At 47.3% G+C, this 24,643-nt stretch overlaps 2 protein-coding genes across 3 annotated transcripts in view; one reads left to right on the top strand and one right to left on the bottom strand.

Moving 5' to 3' along the window:
* Window positions 1-1,737: 1,737 nt before the first annotated feature.
* Mrpl22 (mitochondrial ribosomal protein L22) lies at window positions 1,738-16,996 on the bottom strand. The gene is made up of 3 exons (XM_077680240.1): window positions 16,881-16,996; window positions 6,969-7,551; window positions 1,738-1,944 (listed from the first exon to the last, which is right to left on the bottom strand). The coding sequence occupies exons 2-3, from the start codon at window positions 7,520-7,522 to the stop codon at window positions 1,809-1,811; spliced, it is 690 nt and encodes a 229-aa protein (XP_077536366.1). The 5' UTR covers window positions 7,523-7,551; window positions 16,881-16,996; the 3' UTR covers window positions 1,738-1,808.
* Window positions 16,997-17,217: 221 nt separating this feature from the next.
* Brms1 (breast cancer metastasis-suppressor 1-like protein) overlaps window positions 17,218-24,643 on the top strand; it is a 34,748-nt gene continuing 27,322 nt past the window's right edge. The window contains exons 1-3 of one of the 2 annotated variants that reach the window (XM_077681593.1): window positions 17,218-17,654; window positions 18,117-18,207; window positions 20,492-20,619. In XM_077681593.1, the coding sequence (XP_077537719.1) occupies window positions 17,525-17,654; window positions 18,117-18,207; window positions 20,492-20,619 (349 nt within the window). In that variant the 5' untranslated portion in view covers window positions 17,218-17,524. The remainder of the gene's footprint in view (window positions 17,655-18,116; window positions 18,208-20,491; window positions 20,620-24,643) is intronic. The other variant, XM_077681594.1, reaches the window with a different exon arrangement.

The raw sequence follows: 24,643 nt of genomic DNA on the forward strand, positions 1-24,643 counted from the left end.
TCCGACACCTACATCGCTGAGAAAACTGCGGGCGACGCAGTTGACCATGCAGACGGGGAGGAGGCTCCGGAAGTGTTTACTTCTACAACGGCAAAAACAAAAAACATGCTGCACCTGCTTCGCAACAGGGTAGAAGGTAGGGGCGGCGGCCAACAGTTCATTCGACGCATTGAAGCTTGAGAAGTTAGAACGCTTTTCTGGGATGCGAAACAGGCCAGCCTGGCACAGTTTTCTTCTGCGATAATAATTAAAATTATTTTGCCTTTACAGCTGAACCCCTTTATAAGAGACACGTACCGGGGAGCAGTTTCTGTCTCTTATAAGAGATGTCTCTTATAAGCAGGGTACCATGTTTTCACTGACTGATCAACCCATGGTTCAGTGTGGGCACAGTATGACTAAAATAAGCTCAAAAGAACGCTACAGCATGTTGCAAAAGATTCATTCTAATTTATGTTTGGCCCCCAGACTTTATGAAACAGTTCTGAATCTTTGTTTGCTTCATGACTGTACTTACACTATTTTTTACAACCGATTCTACAAGCTTTCTTTCCTTTCACTGTTTGTGGAAGATGAATCGTAGATGTTGAGTTCACAAGCCTGATGAATAGCCAGAGCGCACAGCTTCTTTCGCTGTGTGCTCAGGCTACTCATTACGCTTGCAGGACTCAACATCTGCGATGCTTCTTGATTGGGAGCTATGCAAGTGGGACAGCCCGCATGTGCGGTCGCGCTCCAGTGAATGGCAGTAAGCTTCAACCACTTCAGTAAGTTGCATTTCCATTGGCAGGTCTTCTCATCGTCATTTCATAGCTGACTGAACCACTGTGTGTTTGCTGGAGTTACAATTAATAGCGACTGCAGGCGTCTGTCGTCTACCTGTGTTTCCACAATGGAAGCAACTGCAATTAGTGACTGGTGGCACTGCATCTGAAGTTAAAGTGGCTGTTACAAGCGAGATTGTCGATTAAAGTTCAAGTATGACTTGTCCCTTATAACCAAGTTTCTACATCCGATGTCTGTTATAAAAGAGGTCAACTTAATGGGAAAGATAGGGCAGCCAACCATGTGGGTGAATAGTGTCTCTTATACCCATTTGTCTCTTACATCCATGTCTCTTATAACGAGGTTCAACTGTATTAGGAAAGCTCCCCTGTGCAGTGGAGCTTTTGTTACCAGCACTAGCCCTGGTTTCTGTGACCTGGTCACAAATTCTCTGCATTTCGTTTAACGCAAAACCCGCTTATTTCAATATTTTTAATGGATTTTACGACTTCAAGTTAACAAAACTGTATTGACAATTTTAAATTTTAATATAATGTTGCAATAAGAGTAAATCTCAAAATTTCAGTATGTATATAAATAATATTTCATTTTAATATTAACCGTATTTTCAAAAAGATCACACTCGCAGCTGTTCAGTGTCTGCGAGAACCCGCCACGGTGGCTCAGTGTCTAAGGAGTTGTGCTGCTGAGCACGAGGACGCGGGTTCGATTCCCAGCCGCGGCGGCCGCTTTTCTGATGGAGGCAAAAAGCAAAATGCCCGTGTGTTCGAGATTTTACCCCACGTTAAAGATCCCCAGTAGGTCAAAATTATTCCGGAGCCATCCACTACGGGGCACCTCATTGCCTGCGCTGCGTCGGCGAGTTAAACCCTACACTCAATCAATCAGCACCTGCGAGAACTGCGCATTGCACTCCAATAACACAAAATTTCTTTTTCGCATCAACCCACATCCAATTAACGCGCAATCTTTATTCTATATTACACAAAACGACGAAGACGCCAATGGCTGGCCGTCGTCCCTCAAAGGCTGTAGATGATCCTACGGTCCCTGAGCTCTTGTATGAACTCCTGCAGCTTCTGGGAGGGCGTCAGCGGTGGGTCGTAGTAGTGCTCCGGGGGTGGTCCCTCAACCAGCCGTACAAAGTAGTGGCAGAACCTGCAAGAGCATCCACACACGTCACTCGTCACACCTCAAAGAAATAAATTTCGGGGACACCTAAAAGAGTGAATGTTTACTGAGCAGGTGCCTACTCATTAGACTGTCACATTAGATGGCACATTAGACTGTCAATCGCAGCATACATAAATATTTACAGCCCGATTTATTCATGTCTGTTTCAGTTTCGATCAAACGAACACCAAGATGGCCGTCGCGACAGGGCGGTGCTCACGACGTCACGGTTACTGCCGCACCACGGCTGGTCTGGACGCACGCATGCTTGCGTCCTGACCAGCCGTGGTCGCACGTGCCTGGGCTGCATGACGTCAGTCACAAAACTGTTGTGACGTGGTTAACAAGGCAAAGAAGCACGCGCCTACAGCAGCCGGCGCATCGGCAACATCACGGGAGCCCTGACGTCGGCCGTTCGCAACGAGGCGCTCAAAGCAGCATGCTGACGCCAACGCCAAAAGGGTTTCTGTTCCGAGCTTCCTGGTGTGTGCAATGACTAGAAATGATTTAAAATATGTTATACTGAATGCTTGTGGTTGAAACTTGGTGCGAAATATGACCATATACAAAAGAAGCTCTTTACATTAAAATATTGCAAATTTTGTGACAGTACTCCTATGAAGTGATCGCAAAAGCCAAATGTGTCCTCACATTACTCTCATCATGCTTTCTATTTTGCATCTTTTTTTTTTCACTCTTTCCATTTCATCCTTCTGCATTGGCATCGCGAAGCAAAAAGGACTTTTCGCGGGCTGTACTTTGCTTGTACCCAAATCGTTACTTCAGTAATTAGAGTGTCCAAAGTACTTACGCACACCTCAATATGGGTGCAGGTAAAAATGGTCCCGAAAAAAAAAACTCGGTCCCAGAAGAAATGGTCCCAAAGCCAAGGTAGGCAAAAGTGGCCCCGCAAAAATTGGGCCCTAAAAAATTGGTCCCTAAAAAATTGGTAGCACAAAATGCGTTCGGGGAGAGGACTGGGGTATGACGTCTCCTTCACTGTTCTTACCGGATTCTGTGTTTTAAGCAGAAAACATGGTATGAACAACTAACCTACGGCCAAGTTTGCGTTGTCCCCTTATGTTATATTTTGAACCTCTGGTAGCTTGAGTCTCAGGTGTCTCATTTTCAGGCTATACTATCTATGCCACCAATTCCTAGCGGTGTGTAATTGATCGATTAAACTACCGATAATTCGATCAATGCACTGTTCGCGAATAAATACTTTAACCAGTTAATCGGTTGAACTCACACAAGGCAAGTAGGCCAGATATCAAGTCCACAAAACTATGCGTAAGCATGTCTTAGGGCAGTGGTTCTCAAATGGGGGTGTCTGCGAGGAATTTCAGGAGTCCGCGAAGCCCTGTTCAAAACTCCCCTCCCCCCCCTAATTTTTTCTCCTTTTTGCAAACCTTGCTGGCAATGCAAAAAGGCGGCTTCTCCGCACGACCTGAGCGTTGAATTTTTTCGCGTCTACAACACAAGTTTTACGTTGGCTTTTTTGCACAACACAGCAGGTATGCGGCAAAGCCAGACACAGAAAGCATGTAGCTGTTTTGGTGACTTTGTTCTGAAAGAGCAAAGTGTTTGATAATACCACACACATTGACGTAAAATTCCGACACAAAAGGCGGACATTGAGAAACATGTTGGAGACTTTAGCTGCTCGAAATTATTCGACATTATGACACGAATCGACACAGCTCATTGTGGGGTCCTCCATCACTTTTGCAGGCCCGAAAGGGGTCCCCAACACACTATGGTTGAGAACCACTGTCTTAGGGCATCACCTTACATATCAACAAACCGTTCTTATAATACCATGGTTAGAACGGCAACCACATGTAGTCAAAGACAAGAGGCGCCGACCTTGCTTCTTTGAGAGATAGCGACAGTTAAAGGTGGGTTCGCGCCACGTCTGTTCTACGCGAGGGTCTGTTTAGCCCACACGGACACACGCACACACGCATACATGCATGGTATCGCTTTAAAACGCGGGAACGTATACGACTTCAACGCCTCCGTGTTGATTACCTGATAGCAAGAAAAGAGACTTGGAACTGCAAATCTGGCATTATTTTTTAATCTTTCTCTAATCCACACCAACTGATAAACCAATCAATTAATCGATAATTGCCTTCCGATTAACTAGATTAAAAATTTTTAATTGATGCTCAGCCCAACCATCCATCCATCTATCCAACGATCCATCCGTCCACCCACAAAACCGTTTTGTCCATTTGTCTGTCTGTCTACCCAATACACTTAACTGTTAGATATTGGCCTGCAGAAGCTTTATTTCTGGCCTATATATGAATATTAAAGCATTCCATCTCTTTCTCAACCCTTAGCTGTAATCCGAAGGGAGAAAATCGAAACGAAAAAAAAAAAAAAATGTTCAGATCCTACTAACTGGAAAGGAAACACGTTGACCAGAGCATGGGACCGTTTTTTTCTAGATTGGCACTAGGACCATTTTTTCCCTTTCCCTCTCAATATATGTCTGCAAAGCAAATCCAAAGCTACAACTCAACCATTCGGTCTACCTTTAGGGTAGCTAGATTTGCTGAGCTGAGATAGCATTGGGGATGCGTGTCAGTCTTGCATTCTGGAAGCGCGTGGTTTCAATCTCGTGGAGGCCCAAATTTACCCAACCTTTCTTTTTCAAATCAATCAACCAACCCTATTTTTTATTCTTTGAGAGACGAGCCATTTGTATGCCACCCATACGCTATTCCATGTGCCCTCTGCGCACCAGGCATGGGAAATTTTCAACACAGCAAGTTCACTAATGCTTTTGCATTAAAAAAACCCAACGTGCCCTTGAGGTGGACAGAGAACAGGTACAGCACGGATACCACTGCTCCTGACGCTCAACTGGCAATAGACCCAAAATTCCTGAAACCAGCTTCCTTACGAGATAAGCAAACGTCCCCACAACAGTGTCCTAGTTGGCGAACCAGCTTCTTCATCAGTGGCACCGCAACTATTGTTTCTCCGGGGGAGCAAAAAATATTCTACCACTATTGTCATCATCATTATAACTATTATTAGTATTGTTATTATTATCATTACCATATATTATGCTTGAGGACTTACAAAGGTGCTTTCAGATAACTCGAACAAATAAAGCATAGCAATCAACGCCAATTTTGTCTTAACAATGTAAGTGTTAATACGAAGCTTTCTTTGCGCAGGTTGGAATTCTTGACAGGAGTGATAACACAAAGGCCAGGAAGCTTTTAAAAGCATTTTATATTAGGAGAAAGGGTGAGCAGTGTGTCAGGAACACTTCCGTGCTTTTGCGCGACACTGAAATGGATTTTTTTGGAGCTTCGCTTTGTATGTGCCCATTTCACTTGTTCATCTGTACTTACTCAACCGCACCTGCCCCTGGCGATGAGCGGTGTTTTATTTAAGACAACGCTCCTAATAAAATATACTTGCAACTGAGCACTTGTCCCGTCGTCCTTCGTTTCTTGTCATTGTGTTTTTCGTGCTTTAACTTATTCGCACTCTAATGTCTTTTACTCAAGCACATTGGCTTACACACTACAGTTGAAGGCATCTATAACGATGCTGTTTCAATATATCAGATAACGATGAACAACTATGACAACCATGCGATCTATGGTAAAATAAGCCGGCTATTACAATGCTCCAGTGCCGAGATATCGGATATAATGATTGAAGCCGGTTACAGCGTGCACCAAAAATGCGAGCCGCTGGCTTTCCGCACCAACAGCAGTGCTGTGAGCCACGATGCACCTCGCATCCCTTCCACCAATCAGAAAAGAAGTTGGCTTCACCGCTTACGAAGAAGCAGAGGGAGGAGGAGAGTAGTTTTCCTTCTGAACCCCCTCCCGACACCGCCGCTTTGGCACCGCACCCGCTTGTGAATTTGCGCCGCTCGCTCGCGCATTCGCTTGTTGTGTCATGTGTGCACCACTTTGAATTTTACCGGGTACCTCTTTAACTCATCATCATCATCACCAGCCTGCCTACACCCACTGCAGGGCAAAGGCCTCTCCCACTGATCTACAATTATCCTGGTCCTGTGCTAACTGTGACCAATTTATCCCCACAAAATTCTTGATCTCATCTGCCCAATTAACTTTCTGCCTTCTCTAGGGATTCCCCGTTACATTTATTGACCAATTCTGATCATTTTACTAGTATTCTTTAACTACTTTAACTACTAGTTCAATAACTCGTGCTAGGAAGCACCTGAAAATTTCGTTTTCCCCAGGGCAGACGCAACGACCGACCAAGGCTACGACATTGTTATGATTGAGCCCGCCGTTGGGCTTTGTTTCAACACTCCTCGGCTGTGCGGCGAAGCCTCCACTACGTGCGCCTTTCAAGCCGGCCCCCCGTGTCGGTGACTCATGCTTTCACGTGTCGACAAGCCTGGGTCTCTGGCGCCTATCTTTCGGTGCGTTTCAAAACTTCAGCGGTTGCCGACGAGACAGGCTTCAACGCGCCCCAAGGACACGGAAGCCCCGCGTTCGCAGCGGAGTCCTCCTCTCTCCCCTCTCTCGGACTCAGCGTGCGCCGCTACTACCGACTGCTCACAAACTCTGGAAAAAGTGTTGCGTGTGTCTGTGACGTTCGTGGAGTGTGCACAATCTAGAGGAAACACTTGTTTTGACCGTTGGCGCTTTTGGGTATAAATACGAGCCCCCGCAAGCGCTGTAATTCTTTCCTGTTTGAGCAGCGAATCAATGCTGTCACTTTGCTCGAGTCCTGTACTGTAATCTCCCCCGTCGGGGCGTTATTCTTTGGCGTCGGCTCACCTCTCGTTATGAAGTAAACAGTCACGTTAGCCTACAGCTTCTGGACTTCTTCACGGCTGCAACAGTGGCTGGCCACTCGCTTCACACCACGCTACCAAACGTATGTCGGAGGCGACGGAGCTCGGCTCGGGTCGGCCTCCCCGGACCCAACAACATTCACCACCCCTGAGGACTGGCCTTACAAAATGGGGTGCCCTTAGACCGAGCGCCCACCTGTACTGGATGATCCCTAGCTTGCCGCGGGCGTGCCTCCGGATACCCTTGATGGTGGCGCCCTTGCCGCAGAAGGACTCGGCCACCCACAGGTTGGAGCGGTACTCGACGTTGTGCTCCCGCACTGCCAGCTCCTGGGCCTCTCGCAGCACCTCCATGACCACCTTGGCGCCCTTGCGGTGCACGAAGGAGAGCTGCTTGATGGCCTCGTCCACGCTCATGCCGCGGATCATCTGCGCGATGGGAAGCATCTTCTTGGGGGAATAGCGGATCTGGCTCCGGTAGTGCACCACCCAGGCCTCCCTCGGGGACTCGGAGGGGCCCTCCGGGGGCGGCTGGATCTGGTCGTTCTGCAGCGGCCACTTCTGGGGGCCCGGTAGCTCGCCCTCGAGAGCGTCGTGTTTCTTGAGCGCGGCCGCCGTGACGCCGAAGTGCTTCTTGGGGAGCAGAGATGTCTGCAGGGCGGGTGCGAGGCGGTTTAACGTCGTCGTCGCTGCGGCGGCGGAAGGAAGGGATAGGACCCTGAGGAGGGTGAGGCGGCACGACGCCAGCATGGTGGAAGTTGGCGTCGCCGGATCAACACCTGTGTGAGAGACCAAGGTTGGAACAGCGGTTCTACGAAACAAAGCTGCACACACGAGCGCCCCAAGGCATGGCTCATGAGGGCTGCCAATGGATTCAGACGAACTATTCACGTTTAACGTGGTTCTATCCGCTCTTTCCAGCCCCTACAGGTGGCGCTGCAGAAAACGGTAATGGCGGACGCGACGGTGATCGGGACCCCGTGGTAACGTGCGTGCCAGCATCAGTAGCGACCTAAAATCCCCGCAGTTCCGCTAGAAACGATTACTTTCTTGAAAAATGAACACAGGCATATGTTGTTGAATGCGAGACAACATTGGATTCGTTGCAGGGTGTCTGATGCGGCGTAAAAGGAGCTGCATGCGACGCAGTCGCTGTGCACGGCTCAGGCCGCACGAAAGTCGTTTGAGAACAATACCCCCTCATTCGGCAAACAAACTGCTATAGGATGTGCAAAGCTAAGTTTTTGGACGTTATTGCAGTGTACGTCACCGCAGTGTACGATAATTCAGGCGCTCTAATTTTTTCCCCCCGTGTTCGCAGAAGACCATGCGCACCATGCAGCGCGATACGCGCATATTCCAGTGTTTTGCATGGGTGTAGAAAAACCTAGTTTTTACTTTGGGCAGTAAAACTTCGAAGATGAGGCTCCCATTACGTCGTATCAAGTGGTAAACAAGCGAACATGCTGGCATTATATGAAGAAAAATAACATAAGCCAACATAGTTACCCATGCGTGTAGCATACACTGGCGTGCGATATTGAAGCATACATGAAAATTGAGACATTACTTTGCAGCTGCGTTTTTGACTTGTGATAGTTAATTTAAGAGAAATCTTCTGGCTGAAATTACGTTATGCTTATTTGACTGCCGGTAAGATTTTCAAGTGCGTCGATGCTTATTACCAGAACAAAAACGGGGGTTTCCAAACACATTTTAGAACTTGCATTTGAACTACCAGGCCCAAAGTTATTGCTAAAACATCTTGCTTCAACATACTTATATACTATTCAGTCAGTACTCAATACACGAACCACCACATTTGCTTCTCACCTTCGCGTACAGAAAGTTTTCATGTGTTTCTATATTGAAAATAAAAGCAAGCGGATATTGGACAGCCTCTGTTTGAAAGCAGGGTAATTGAGTCAATTAACAACACATAAGCCGAGATCGGGGACACATTATGCGACAATGAATGTAAATAGTATCCGAAAATGACGATCACAAGGTTGTACAAAACGCCTACAGAAGCGGCGCCCTCACAGCAAAAGCACTAGCTATTAATTGTGGCAGCCGTATTTTAAGCACCACATACGCGTGGGTTAAAGTCCCTTCATCGGCATCGACTAAGCTGATGACGGAACTTTAGCGTGGGTGGGTCCCAGAGACTTGCGTTTTCTTCCGCCGCAGTCACCGACGAGGTCCACACCTTTTTAGTTTACCGCAGCTTCTAAGCTTCAAGAAAGTTGAGAGAATATGAACACTCGTTTAGCCTATATTTTTTGTTTATTTATATGGCACTGTCCATTACTGTACTTCCCATTGCTGTTTTCCCTTTGCTCGTGCGAGGCCGCATGGATGCCGCCAGTGTTGCCAGTGATGCCAACCTGAGGCAACGCTTTATCCCTAGAATGACCCCTCAAAAATCCCTAGATAGCAGACAAAATCCCCAGATTGCATTTTTTTTTATTTTCGCAAGTTGGCATTCACCTTTATTAGTCTAAACGCAGCTTGCTCTTCGCTTCGTTTGCTCTGAATCTTATTAGATTTAAGATACAGATTACTAGCAGCAACTGCAGCTCTTTGCTCAACGACTCTTCGTACAGAAGTTGCCATTTCACATTGAGCGCGCCTTCACTTTGCACAGTGAAGGCGCGGTGGAGGTGAATTTCGCGCGTTTTTCCGTGCACTGTAAGTCACAATTGCACTTTCACTCGCGAAGCCAAGTAGTCACTCGTGAAGACAAGTTCGGAAAAGCTCATTCGAGTGTACAGCACACCTCAGAGTTTCCACAGTTGCACTTCACAAGTTCGGACAAGTTCCTTCGACAGTCGCCCTCTCTCGGCTTGCACAACACCAATGCTATTTTAAATGAAAAAAATAGAAATAGCGAAGGAAAGTTAGAAATGAAAAATAGAAATTAGCAAAAAATTACATTCTTTGCAGTCACTTATTGTTGAAAACGCGTGGTTGCTCAGCAACACCAGTCACTAAGCTGCATAGCGTTTCATTTCAACAGACTCTAAAAAATCCCTAGATTTCACAAAAAGACGCCAAATCTTTAAAAGAGACAAAAAACCCCTAGATCTAGGGATAAATCCCTAGGGTTGGCATCACTGAGTGTTGCCATCGCTGGGCGTCAGACATTCGCTAAAAAGCAATGAGAAATCCGCCAGATTCCGCTAGATTCTAAAACATATCCGCTAAATTTCCCGCTAGGGCCTATTTTATTTAAAATAACAGTGCAATTTCGTATGATAAATACCTTTATCATTCTTAAAAGCTCCCCAAAACTACGAGAGCTGAAATAATATATAAAAGAGTCTCCCAAGGAGTCTAACAGAACACTTCAGGTTTCAGTGCTGCGGTGGTCGTCATTGGTCAACTTCATCACAGTAGAGGCGAAGAGTTATAAATGTTCACACTGATGAAAAAAAAAAAGAAATGACAGGTCAACGAAAAACATATTTTTTATTTTATTTTATGTTGGATTCAACACTTCCTGATGCTACGTCTCATGTTTGAGCAGTTTTTTTTTCTGTATATATTTCCCTAATATTTTATTTAATTCCTTAAATGTGTTTCTTTAATTATTTGTAATTTTTCTCTGTGAGCGCCCCTTTCCTGGCCGATCCCCCTGAGTGGGTATGAGCCATCTCTTTTGGCACCACCACCACCACCACCACCACATCGAGGTCTTCGTCGCCGCTGTCGTCGTGTGACACCATCTCCACAGGACCGCTGGTACTCGTTGAGGGACCAGAAAGGTGACTTGGTTGCACATACCTTGCAGATGTCCCGATCGCACTAACAACTGCTGCGGGAAGTTCGTAATCAAAACAACTTTTCTGGTGTCACTTCAGTCCCGCTCTTACGACGAGGATGGAGTTTGTTGTTTCGGGCTTCGGCTTGTTCCTCAGCTTGAATTTTACTATGTTAAGCTGACTAAACCTCATCTCTACTTCGGCATTTGAATACGGCAGCCCGAGCATCGACATGGCAAATCCGGCCAGCTCGGCGAACGGGTTTTCGCCGCAGGCGTCCTTATAGAAGTGAACTTCACACCAGAACGACTGCGTGGACGATATTTGATTCCAGTCCAGGAGGGTGATTTTGCTCCACTGGTTTTGAATTTTTTCGATTGTCTTAGAGCCGTTTTGAAACCTTACGGATTTGTTTGTCTGAGATAGGCGGAGCAAGTGAACAGGAGCCCTCCTAACCCCTGAAGTTAAGCAATTTCTGCATTTTTAGAGGACACGGAAATGGTTTCTTGCAGGGTGATTTTGAATCGGTGCACTGCGTGAGGTATCCGCCAGAAATCCGCTATGTATAAAAATGGCCCGTCAAAAAATCCACTAGCCGCTAGACTAATTTTTTCCCCGTCAGAATAAAATGAAATCCGCCAGATTTAGCGGAAAATCCGCTAAATTGGCATCACTGGATGCCGCCGGCCGCCTCCGCCGGGGCGAGCGGTCCGCCGATCACCTTCTCCCGCCTTCGAACAAATTCCACGCGGCGTCACTAGCGTCGCTGGAAAGAGCGAATAGCTCGTGGGTACAAGTGCTTTTATCGTTATACTTTTTTGCAGTGCTGGGCACAAGGATGGGGGTTCGATTCCTGGCAGCAGCTTTTTTGATGGAGGCGAAAAGCAAAAATGCCCATGTGTTCAAGATTTTGGCACACGTTGAAGATCCTCAGGTGGTCAAAATCAATCTGGAGCCCTCCACTACAGCGCGCCTCATCGCCTTTGAAGCATCAGCACGTTAAACCCCACAATCAATCAATAAATCAATCAATCAATTTTTACCTCAGGTGGTCAAAATAAATCTGGAGCCCTCCACTACAGCGCGCCTCATTGCCTTTGAAGCATCAGCACGTTAAACCCCACAATCAATCAATAAATCAATCAATCAATTTTTATACTTTTGTCAGAGTAAACAAGAACGGCTGTCCCAGACAACAAGTAAGCCTGCACCTCACGCCTTTGCCTCCAAGTCAACAAACCAGGTCCGGTGAGTAAAACCTCATCCAGAGACACACTGCATCCAGCGGACGTCCTTCCCACTGGGAGCCCACATAAACAGAAGCGTCTTCTTGCAGAAAAGTTGCTCTGTAGCAGGCTCCACTCAAATCTGCAGTACCCTTGCAATGTAGGTTATGTAGTATTAATTACATGTGCAATAATTTCAAGGAGCAAGAATTGACAATGGTGCTCCATCATAATGAAAAACCTTCATATCAAAGTTGCGGTCATTGACCAAGTCAATTGAAAAAAGTTGACGTTTCGGATCCCATGTGGAATCCTTGATCACCACTGTGATCAAGGATTCTGTATGGTATCCGAATTGTTTGCTTTTTCTCAATTTACTTGGTCAGTGACCGGAACTGTGTTATGAACTCACCACCTGACCAGATGTAATTCCGTCAAACCCTGGACTACATAACGAAAAAATTACACGAGATTTATTGCTCAAAGTAACCAAACCAATCGATGAAATCTCCCGATGGGAATGGAATTTATACGGGCCATCTTTTAGCGAGTGACAGTTTTAATGATGGCTTACTCTCTCTGTCTGGGTCCAGCGCAACCAGGCCATTCACTAAGAATTATCATTAAGAAGTACCATTCACTACAAGCTAAACATTATGCACTGCTCACAAGAAGGGTGCTACACTGGCAATCCACACAAAATAAAGCTGCCTTTCTTTTTTTCTCATGTTTTGGGAGACCCTCAATGACTTACTGCCCCGAAAATTAATTTAGACTGTATAAAAAACAACACATGATGTGTCTATGCATTCATTTGGCAACTCGCACACAGAAAATGAGAATAACAGTTGAAACACAACAATTTGGTCACAAAGAAGAAAACGGGGAAAGAAAAACCTGAGCCTTCAAGCACTGCACTGAAAAACAAATCTTGTAGTGCCATGCTGCACTGCAGTGAAACGCTAAGCCCCTGTGGTACTATCTTGATCTCTTTCAGCATGGACATGGGAGGAAATTACGCCAGCGATGCTACATGGAGGCTCTGCATTTGCAGCGCCATTATTTAGCGCTGCACACAAACTTAACTTTTCGCTAGTGGCCATACACTTTGTGCCAAAGCTTTCCATGGCTTCGCAGCACTTCTCTAATAGTAGGCAAGGCTTTGCGTTGTCGTGTTCCCCTTTATAAAGGGCGATGAAGACAAAAAAGAAATATGGTTCTAAAAGACTGATTTGTCCCGATAACTATGACACCAATTCTGTCACAAACTTCAACCACATAATGAAGACGTTAACGAAAACGTATACAGTTGAACCTCATTGTAACGAACACTGATACAGCGAACAAGTACAAACTTTGGTCGCTCACGCTTTATTTCAATGACACTTATTCTTTTATAACAAAGCTGAAACCATGAGAGCCGCGTGCGATAGCAGACACAACAAAGAAATATTTGACCAGGAGGCTGAGAAGCTAATTGGAAAGACCCTCCGGCATCCGAAACTGCAGAAGTATAGGTGCTATTCGTTGAAAAGTTCAGCGGTCAATTTCTTCGCCTGGCAGCACTGGAAACGGCCACATACATGGCCAATGCGCCAAGGACACGGTGCGGCTTGGGCCACTGCACCCGCACGCCAAAGAAAAAAAAACACCGGCGTGTGTCATCTGCTCCGTTCCAATCAGATTCTAAACGGTGGCGTCAACAGAGATGTTATTAATCGCACTCACATTGAACTCGAGGGAATACTTTGCGTTCAGTGAGGTATCGTTTGTAACGTGAAACAGTCATTGTTTCATAGTCGTGCTTAGCATGGACAAGTACCGCCATCCTGCGGAGCCCGGCGTAACGAGTGACGGCGCACCACGGCAGGGCTAGAGCGGCGGCGCACACTGTGTTGATACGGCCAGTCTTGACGTGAAGTTCTGCCACCAACGCACGCACGCCGCTGCTCTAGCCCAGCCGTGGGCGCACTCACACAGTTGCATGGAGGAGAAGAGGGGTGCCTGGCCTGCGGGCCGTGCACACAACATCGCCTAGCAACAGACGCTTGGCCACAGATATGGCGGCGCACACTTGGTTGCCTGCATGCATTCCGCGCCATTGAATACCGGCTATAAAGGCCCTTTTGTTCGTGCACACTGTGGAAAACTACATCCTGCTCAGTGCTGTGTGTAGCCGCCAAACGAAGATCACATCCTTCATCAAATAAATAAGGACGCAGTCCTGTTTTGTCAAGTGAACTCTGCACCGTTGTAATTTCGCATACTCACGTTCTGGTTCACTGAACTTGAAGTGCAACAAGGAGAAAGGTAAGGGTCACCTTGCTTATAGCGGGTTCGGAGCCTTAAAAAAGCCATTTTAGCATCAAGTATTTTTGTGCGAGCCAGACTATCGATTTGTTATAGCAAATTTTTACGTCTACTGTTACAACGAATATCAGTTATAAGGAACTAATTTGCTGTCCCGATACTACTTCATTATTACGAGGTTCGACTGTACAGAAGTGGCCACTCTCCAGCAACTTTAACAGAATTTCGTTCGTTTGATTGGCGGCCGCCGACGTAATTAGCCACCGCCAAAAAACATGACTGGGTAATTGTAGTGGGGCGTCTAGTTCAGTTTTATCATACTAGTACTTGAATGCCAACTTGGAGTTAACACCATGACGACTGGGTTTAGAGCTGGCCAGGGTTAAATCTGAAAGCTTTTGAATATTTCTCGGGTTATTTCTGGTTAAAAGTGGCTAAGGCGTTTGCGCTTCTGAGCACGAGGACGCGTGTTCGGCTGCGGCGGCCGCTTTTCTGATGGTGGCAAAAAGCAAAAACGCCCGTGTGTGCGAGACTTCGGCGCACGTGAAAGAACCCCAGGTGGTCAGAATTAAACTGGAGCCCTCCACTACGGCACGCCTCATCACCTGCGCTGCGTCAGAGCATTAAACCCCATAATGAATCATTATTTCTGGGTTAAAAAAATGCCTTTTATGGCTGGAATGGAGCTGACTGAGTTTCCAAAGCCTCCTTCTTTCAAACTGAACAAAGCTGAATCCTGTCTTCGTGACGTCTTCAAAGAGAGTAAGATTTTACAATTGAGTCATCATCAAAAACCTCCAAAAATACGTCGCGTATGTGCCAGGCAGTCCCTCTGAGCAGTTGCGCTACTAAGTGCACAGTCAAAGTTTCATACAAAGAAATAAGTTTGCGCAAAAGACGAGGACAAAGATAGAGAGGACAAGACGAGTGTCAAGGTTTCATACAAAGAAATAAGTTTGCGCAAAAGACGAGGACGAAGATAGAGAGGACAAGACGAGTGCATCTTGTTCTCGTCTTGTCCTCTCTATCTTCGTCCTCGTCTTTTGCGCAAACTTATTCCTTCATACGTCATGAACCAACTAGCCAGCAATCAAGTCCATCAAGGTTTCACTTGTGGCTGCAGCAGCCATTCGTGTGATTGAGCCAGAACGAATGAAAGCCCACATGTAGAGATTATTGCAAATGTTAATGCATCCTTTTGTTGCCTGAATTAAACCGCAGCCATCCACTATGGGGCACTCTGTAGTCCAGGTGCAGCCTCTGTGTGTGAGGCCCAAATTAAAATTTCAAGTGAAATTGATTGGTGACCAGTTAAAAATAGGTTCAAGGAGTGTGCTTGGGCCATGACGGGAGAGGACGACCGGTATAGGAACAGCAGGAGACAAAGTGATTGATTGAGTGATTGTAGGGTTTAACGCGCCAATGCAACGCAGGCGATGAGGCACACCGTAGTGGAGGGCTCCGAATCAATTTTGACTACCTGGGGTTCTTAAACGTGCACCGAAATCTCGTACGCACGAGCGATTTTGCTTTTTGCCTCCTTCAGAAAAGCAGCCGCCACGGCCGGGAATAAAACCCGTGACCTCGTGCTCAGCAGCACAAAGGTGACGGACTGACTTCCCAGGTGACCTTCTCTCACAAAACCAAGGTGCTACAGAATCAGGTTTTATAAAGTGAATCATAAATCAGAAATGTTGGTGATTTTACCTAACAGCCTTTCCGTTTCCACATGACTTATTTGAAATCGTTCATTTGTAACCACTTCGCAGGGGAAAAAAATAAAAAATTGGGCCCATCTCCCCGCGAGGGGGACTCGAGTAAATGCGTCGCATAGGGGGTGGGTGTATTGCGTTAACGTTTAGTGTTTGGGGAGTTGGTGGTAGTGAATGCGTTGTATCAGCAGCTTCTTGACGTAGTTTGAATGAGTCAAGGATATAAGGCGCGTTCGTAGCCTCCCATTCTGTGTCGGTTTTGTGGCGCAGTGGGTAGAGCACCATGTACATTGCGTTCCGCCCGCAGGGTCGAGGGATCGAAACCAGGCGCCGGATAGTATTTTTTTTTATATAGTGTAGGGGGAGGGGGGCGGACAACGACGGTGCGGACTACGACGGACGTCAACGCGGGTGACATCGTGAGTTACTGAAATGCTCTGCATTTAAAATTAGTGAAGTGCGAGCATACATGTTTAAGCTCAATATAGCGCGCTGTGAATGGACAGCAGATTTATTTATTTACATTTAGAAATTAGGAGCAACATTGGCTCTCTCTTACAATGATATACGATCACAAACAAATAAGTAATTTATCTAATAATAATCTTTCCTCGCCTATGCCAAGGGCAGACGGCCAGAGTCCCGTACGCCAGAGCGCGTGCTGACCCCCTATCACGAATACACATGAACCCTATCACATAAACGGCGTGAAAAAAACGTCCCCAATACAACCTAAGTGCTTCATGATGTCCCTCCACGAACCACAATCGCTCAAACAATTTCTTGCTCGAGTTTCATTCGGCAGTCGCGAGATAGAACTTTACCAAGCGGAGGTTACCAGGCGCGCAACAAAAGGCTGTTAATTTCAGCTGTTAATTAAGGGTACCACGGCCAGGCACATAAAAAATAAGGCCATCAGGGTGACGGAAGCATCGCACAGGCAAAGCACCGGCGACATCGTGAGCCGTGAAGCAAACGTTACGTAACGTGCGCCGAAACGGTGTGGTCGCCCGAACGCGGGCTAGCCAAATGAAAGTTTAAAGTCGGCTTTATCTGAACTTTACCTTTAGTGCAGGAAAGACCTGGACGTGTTTACCTTTTAACTGTCCGATTGCCGGTTTCACCCGTCAGCGAGAACTTCCTACTTTCACGATGCCGAACAGTTCAAGTCTTGCTGGGGGCCGCCATGTTTGCATGTGCAGTTTGCAAATGCCCTTTCAACACTCACAGAAGTAATTTCATAATCGCAAACTTTTTTTCAAAACCTAAAAACTTTCTGTAGTATGTTTTTTGTCATAAAATAATGCAATAAAAGATTTTTTTGTAGCGAACAAGTTTTAGGTGCATTTAACCATATTTGAACGCACCCTAACTCGCGAACAGACATGAAACCAGGCAACTCGAATGCGTCAACCGGAACCCTTAGTGCTACGAATTGTTTGCTACATCCGGTTGTTTTGCGTTCGGAATCCGGCATCTTGTGTGTGGCTGTTTGTTCCTTGTTTCGCCGCGTGTCCTTTGCGCAGAGCGTGTTTTCTGTTTTCCTCCTCGAGCCGACCGTTCGAACTCGACGAGAACGCGTTCCAGTAGTTTCTAGAAAAGCCCGCGGAGTCCGCGCCGTTCGATCTGGCGTGCGAGAGCGAGACGATTCTCCGGCAGCCGCGCTCGTGCTGCGTTCGGTGAGCGCCGCGTCTTCTCTGGTTCGCGTCGGCGGGAGACTCGGCTGACCCCAGCTCGAAAATGCCGAGCGTCAAAGAGTGCACCAACGACAGCGAGGGCGAAGAGATGGACCAGGAAACGCCGGAAAGCGAGAAGACGAGCAACGATGACTCGGACTCGTCGTCTGGTTCCGAAGAGGATGACAGCTCGGGTAGGTTGTTGACGATCGCGAGCACCCCCAGCGTCAGCTGGTCGCTCTGGGGCTGTTCAAAAAGGGCGGCAAGGCCTTAACATACAGTCTACTCTAAATGGGTCTTTTAGAGCTTGCATACAGCTACCTTGGATAGTTGTTCGAGAAATAATTAGCTTGTTTGATCGCCCAAATAACCTTCTCGCGCGGCGAAGCTTTTTATTAAGCCGCGAGAAGTAACAGCTCATTGCGCGGTGGTTTCGGGAGCAAACTCGGAGATGATTAGCATGTCGAGAACTTGCGGTTTGGTTTCATGGTCTAGAAGCAAGTTTGGAAAGAACATTGCGAGTCGTTTTAGCGAGAAAAAAAAAGTCGAATCAGCTAGACTCGGACGAACGCCGCGAAAGCAGATATTCTATTGCAAGCTTCTCTGGATGTGACCCGTAAACTGTTGGGCTTCTCACGTTTTAAAATGCGATGCAGAGATGGACGAAGTCGACTGCGAGAGGCGGCGATCAGAGTGCATCGACGACATGGCAGACCTCGAGCGACAGTTCATGCACCTGAAGGAACAGTAAGTGATCACCCCCCTCCCTCCCTTTTTTTTCCCCCGTCATGCCCCATTTTTGTCATCCGTTTGTGGCGGACCGAAACTTACTCGCTATCAACTGTGAGTCGGTCTGGGCCCTGTAGTTTTCTTATGTTTTTGTACACATTTGTTTTGTTTTTCGTGTCACCATAACACACTGCTGGCTTGTTCATTTGCAAGCTCGCCAACTTCAACTCGCTCATCCGGCTGAGAATTGACATTTTAGTTGTACTGTGTAAATAATAATTAGGGTCTCTAACTCACATTTTTGTCGCTATCTTCCATAGCCTACAACGTAATGTAGACAACTTGGATGACGTTGAACTGTGGCAAGTTCCTTATCGTCATATTGGTGTACGTTGTTTAGGTTTGAGAGGCAAGTGTGCTGAAGAAAGAACCAGTGTTGCGAGTCACAGGACCACGCACTGACTGCCCTGGGAGACTTGCCTAACGTAGCTTCATCGACATGGCTGCCCTGGTGCCATCTGTTGAGCAGGGCACAAGAACTTCTCGTAGTCTGCCAGCTGAAAGAATGGGAGCAACTTAACTGGATTATTGGCGGGGCGTTTTCTTTTTAAAATAATCGCTATACCCAGGTACAACTTAAGAACAACAGCGGAAATCGCGTCTGTCACATGGTGTTTCTTCACGAGGAACTTCACACAAGGTGTTTCTGGGATTTTTTGGACTTGTTCTTGTTATGAACTACTGTGGTGATGATTCCTCCTCCTCGTCAGTTTGTAGTTCTGACAGCAGCCTTTTGTTACCTACATCGCCAATGTATGGCGGCAAAAAAAATAAATTAAACGCTGATGGAAAACAAACTAGGTGAAAACAAGTGGATGATGACGTGCATTAGCGCAATCTTCTTTAGAAATGGGCGCATGTGTTGACATCACGGGTCCATCATTTTGGCGGAGTGATACACTACATGAGTTATTGCAGTTCTGAGTAGATGATACCGTAGATAAAGTAAAGAAAAAGAAATGAACTTCGGCTGGCCATGTAGTGAGACGAACCGAGAACCGGTTGACAATTAGGGTAACAGAGTGGATACCAAGAGATGGGTCTAGAATGTTGATTGATTGATTGTAGGGTTTAACGCGCCGACGCAACGCAGGCAATGAGGCGCGCCGTAGTGGAGGGCTCCGGATTAATTTTGACCACCTGGGGATCTTTAACGTGCGCCGAAATCTCGTACACGCGGGCGTTTTTGCTTTTCGCCTCCTTCAGAAAAGCGGCCGCCGCGGCCGGGAATCGAACCTGCGCCCTCGTGTTCAGCAGCACAACGTTTTAGCCCCTGAGCCACCGCGGTGGGTGGGTATAGAATGTGGGGAAGGCCAATAACATGATGGAGGGATGAAATCGGGAAATCCGGAGGTAAACAGTGGACTGGAGAAGCAACAGTGGACAGGAGGGCTTGAAGGTCAATAGGAGAGCCCTTCGTCCTGTAGTGGACCTGCGCTGGTTGATGATGCTGATGATTATGATGAAAACTTGTACCCGAGTGTAGGCTAGATTTACGGTAAACCCAAACTTCAATGCCACCTCAAATGCCTTTCCAATTTTTTGTCGAGCCCCACATCACCAAACACAACGTTGCTCGCAGTTAACCCTTGAGTGTGTCCATGTTATAAAGTGCACGTCTTACTCCAGCTGTTTCTGTGGCAGGTAAGAACAAAAAATCTGAAATTCGGAAATTAGCTTTTGGAAATATACATGGTGACTTATCACAGCTTGAATCATTTCGTTGCGTAAAAGCAAATCCCGAAATGAAAAAAAAAAAAAAACAAGTGATGCATAAAACTGAACAAGGCAGCTCCTGAGATTACTCGGAACCTTGTCTTGGGGATTGTTGGAAGGTGATGCAGTGTTTGGGGGCAGGTTACCAAGTTACTTAATGCCCCATCCCAGGTCTCTTGCATCTCTTGTAATATCTGCTCTGAGCTGGCAAAAGCCGTGTGTAGTAGTGGTAGTAGGGAAACTTTTTTTTGAACTGTACAAGGTGGGTGGGGTACTGGAGCCCAGGCATTGTTGGACATCCAGATCACCAGATTCTCCCGCAACTCAGGAGAGGGCGAAGGTTTGGAGCTCTGTTCGCACTGTGCTGTGATAAAAGATGAAGTGGCAGGTTGAGAACCGAACTTGAGTTCAACGGGGCACTGAGTGGGGAAACATACGATTGAGACAGACTGGGTGAGGGAAGTTTGCAGACTCGGAGGGGAAGCCAAATGTAACTCTCCTCACTCATCCCCCCCCCCCCGTGCAGGCTGTACCTGGAGCGAGCGAACCAGATCGAGGCAAAGCTGGAGGAGGTGAAGCTGGGCCGGGCGCCTGAGTACCTGCAGCCCCTGGAAGACCTCCAGGACAACATGCGCATTCGGATCGAGGTCGCAGGTGCGCTTGGCACGCATGAATCGTGGGCAACAACAGCCCCGTTTGCTTTGCTCACGGGGTGTGAGCTTGCAGTACTTTCATGCACTGAGATTTCTCCCTGGCATGGGTCAGAGTGTTTCAGGTCAATTTCGCTGAAGCGCTGGTTCGCACGCAGGTGTAGGTTGGTGTTGTTTGCAAAAATTGCGAGAACACCTAAGCACTCTTGGTGGTTGTAGTGATTGCGAAAGGTGAGTATCTTATTGGTACTCACCTACGGGGCAAAAACTTGGAGGCTCACTGAAAGGGCTCAACTTAAATGTAGGACGACTCAGTGAGCCATGGAACGGAAGATGATAGGTGTAACACTAAGGGACAGGAAGAGAGTGGCGTGGGTCAGTGAACAAACGTGAGTTAAGGACATACTAGTAGAAATTAGGAAGAAGAAATGGACGTGGGCAGAACATGTAATGCGAAGGCAAGATAACCGTTGGTCATTAAGGGTAACAGAGTGGATCCCTAGAGAAAAGTGTGGCAGGGGGTGCCAGAAAGTTACATGTGCAGATGAGATCAAGAAGTTTGCGGAGATAAATTGGACGCAGTGAGCACAAGACCGGGATAATTGGAGATCCATCGCAGAGGCCCTTGCCCTGCAGTGGGCGTAGATAGGCTGGTGGTGGTGGTGATTGTGAAAGTGTGTGTGTCTAAATGTCAAACATTTTCTCTCGTTATTATCTTCATCCTTTTCCCTTTGCGTCTGTTTTTTTTTTTTTTTTTTTTTGTTCTCCCCTCGGTTACTATGACTGGGCACATAACGTGCATTCACACTGCCAAGCACAGATGACATTTGACGGGGACATGCCTCGCTACTCCTGTAATTAGCGAGCTCAAATTACTCGCATAGGCCTCAGTACATGCCTATAACGCGTCCTTCCGAGTCGAAGGCTGAAATGCATTCACTAGGTTCTCCATCTTTAGTCCTCTAGAGTCACTGAGTTGTGGTGGGCTTTGAGAATCCATGCCAGTCTTGCATTCCGGAGGTCCCTATGGTCTGAATCCAGGAGCAAAATTCACGCAACCTACTTCAGGGGCCATGCAGACAAAACCCAAGTTTGGTTCGTTCAAAAGATTGCCACTTGAGAATCATTGACACCACTTTTAACGCACTTCTTGCTCAAATAAGCTACACAATTAGGCAAAAAGGAAATGGCCATGAGACACACTAGCTCATTTCCCGCGACAGAACCCATGATGTCATACCAGCCGGCTCTGCGATTGGCGGAGGCCGCCAAAAGCAAACGAAATTAGACAAGGCTTGTAAGCTGGCCGAGCGAGCTATTTGCTTTTAAATGTAACGCATATTCATTTTACAGCAGTAGAAATGCTGCGGTAAGCAATGAAAGTTGCGAAAATACACGTAAGCGTAGAAGTACTACTGGCACAACTGCTGGTATTGGGCACACCATGCTTGTTTTAGCTGCACAGCTGTCTGCCAGTTTGGAGTTGTCTTACACTACACTGGCCAATTGGCGTAACCGACGTTGTCCTTCGTGGCCCTAGTTGTCGAGCATGCCCCATGTTTACTTTCTCCATTAACAAAAACAAGTCAGGTGCAAATACGGTCAAAAACTAAACAACGGCGGGCAATGGTCCGTGGCTGAGTATGGTAGCGCCATTTGGGAGGACTGACGGCAACCAAGGCTGCAGAGCCGAATGACGCGCTGGAAGTTCGTTTGAATACATGCACTTACGACTTGATGGCAGACGTCACAGAAACACGCGATTTAGCGCGAAAATAAAAATTAACCTAAATTGGTTGATTTCTCAGTGAATATAGGCTCGTTTGTTGCTGGACAAGTGCTGGGGGCACTATAAAACACGGATTCTTTCAAATAAAACAAACTTGTATTTTGTCTGCATGGCCTTTAAAGACATATCTGTATAGCAGTAGAAAGGGTGGGCTGGGGACAACATGATATGCACGAAATACAAATTACAAGTGTCGGATAACAGCCGTCACTAGACAATGCCTGTCTTGTAACTAAAGCTACATTGGCCAGATCGGAAAATTCACCAATGTTTGGCTTCTAGAACATGCAAATTCACTATTTGTGAATGCCAACAGACACCTAACTGCACATTGGTGCGAACCCAAATTTGATCAGTGTCAAATCGGGGGGCTGTAGGCTGACCAACCCCTACAAGAAATTTACGAAGCTTTTATCATTCATAGGGGCAATGCATCTGTAAGCAAACCATTTGTGCTACTGTACAAACATGAGAGTAGGTACTTTTCATGAATAAGTTTACTATACTGTGTAGATCGCGGAAAGCGACAGCTGTTTTCCAACAAGCTTTCTTCTGTTGCTCACACTGTTTCTTCCCATTTTATAATACGGGAAGAAACGTTTTATAATACGTTTAGTTAGTCCTATTCGCCGCAGCGTCGCGCAGCTAGTGTGGATGCTATGCTGACTGGGGGCAACGAATGCACACTGTGGGCGCGCTTCAGGCCTTTTTTTTTCACGCTGTATCTGTGCATGAAAGGCTCAGACAAGAGTGGTGTGCTTTAGTTTGGTACCTCAACGTTCAAGATATTGCACGGAAGCGGCAATAAGCTTTAATTACTGCGCCAAAAAAGCGGCCGCCAATCGGAAGCCACTGAACGGCCGAAATAATGACCATGATCCTGTACGCCCCGGCTCGTAGCATGCTCCCCCGCACGGGGCACCTTGAGTATTCATGGTGACGGTACTGGCGATACCGCGGACCCCGAGCCCCCAAACATAAGCTGGATCCAACCGTGGCGATGTGTTTATAGGTGGAGGGTTAGAAACCACGAACGGTGGCCGTCGGAGCCCAGGTCAAGCTCCGGCGGATGGGCTCTCTGTCTGTTCACCAGGCAGGGAGCTCCGGGACCTCTCAAGCTATTAGGGTAAGGTTTGAGACGAAAGTACCCCCGTCCCCTACTTTTTTCCAATGCCACATGGATAAATCAAAACCCCCCCGCAAACCCGATCGGTCCCTGAAAAGGGGCCGCACCGATGTTACGTACCCACCCCTTCCAACTCTCACTCTCCCGAAACCTGATAACTATCCCCGATTCTTGATTATCGAATCCCTTGAAAAAGACAAGCCAGTTGCCTCAATGTCCGTTTTTCTGACTACAAAATTCATAGAAGGAATAATAGGTAAACACTACAAAGCCAAAAAGCAAAGAACTGGAGAGTTGCTGGTAGAAGTCACCACCCAGCAACAGGCCACAAGCCTCCTGAGCCAGACCCGTATTGCCGATCTTGGCATCAAGGTCACGCCCCACCGCAGCCTCAACAGCTCACAGGGCGTGATCTCAGAGTCAGATCTGGCAAACGAGACGGAAGCCGATCTTCTAGAAGGCCTGAGAAATCAGGGTGGGACGGCAGTCAGGCGGATAAACATAAGACGAGACAATAAGGAAATACCTACCAGGCACATAATTCTCACTTTCGACCGTGCAACTCTTCCAGACCATATCAATGCAGGATTCATCCGGTGCTCTGTCCGAGCGTACATCCCGAATCCGCGGCGCTGTTACAAGTGCCAGCGGTTCGGGCATGGTACCAACTCGTGTCGGGGCCAACTAACCTGCGCCAAGTGCGCGCAACAAGGTCATCACTCTGATAATTGTCCCTCTAACCAATTGCTTTGTGTGAATTGCAAAGGACCTCACGGCGCGTATTCGCGAGCCTGCGAGACATTCAAAATTGAAAAGAAAATCATCAACGTCAAAGTCACGGAAAACATCACCTTCCCGGAGGCGCGAAAGAGGTTCGCCTCCTTCCCCCTGGGGAGGTACGCCGACGCAGCTCGCCGGGGGGCGGAGCGGCGTCTAGTTTCGGCGGGGACCCAGTACCGCGAGTCGGACTTGGTCCCGCCGCCGCCCCCCCCAGGGTTGCCCCAGGCAGCCCAACCAGCCTCTGCACCGCCAGCTCACCCAGCAGCGGCTGTGGAGGCAACAACGTCTGTTGGGGATGCCGCTGCATCCACTGCTTCCTCTCCACCGGCCCAA

Source organism: Haemaphysalis longicornis, unplaced genomic scaffold (genome assembly GCF_048455015.1).
Source record: "Haemaphysalis longicornis isolate Haplotype H1 unplaced genomic scaffold, Haemaphysalis longicornis Haplotype H1 scaffold_8, whole genome shotgun sequence".
NCBI lineage: Eukaryota > Metazoa > Arthropoda > Arachnida > Ixodida > Ixodidae > Haemaphysalis > Haemaphysalis longicornis.

Bases quoted from the DNA above. Each gene is read 5' to 3' on its own strand.
- Mrpl22 (XM_077680240.1), bottom strand. From the start codon at position 7,522: ATGCTGGCGTCGTGCCGCCTCACCCTCCTCAGGGTCCTATCCCTTCCT. The intron at 1,945-6,968 runs GTGGGCGCTCGG...ATGCTCTTGCAG, and splicing joins CTAGGGATCATCCAGTACAG to GTTCTGCCACTACTTTGTAC.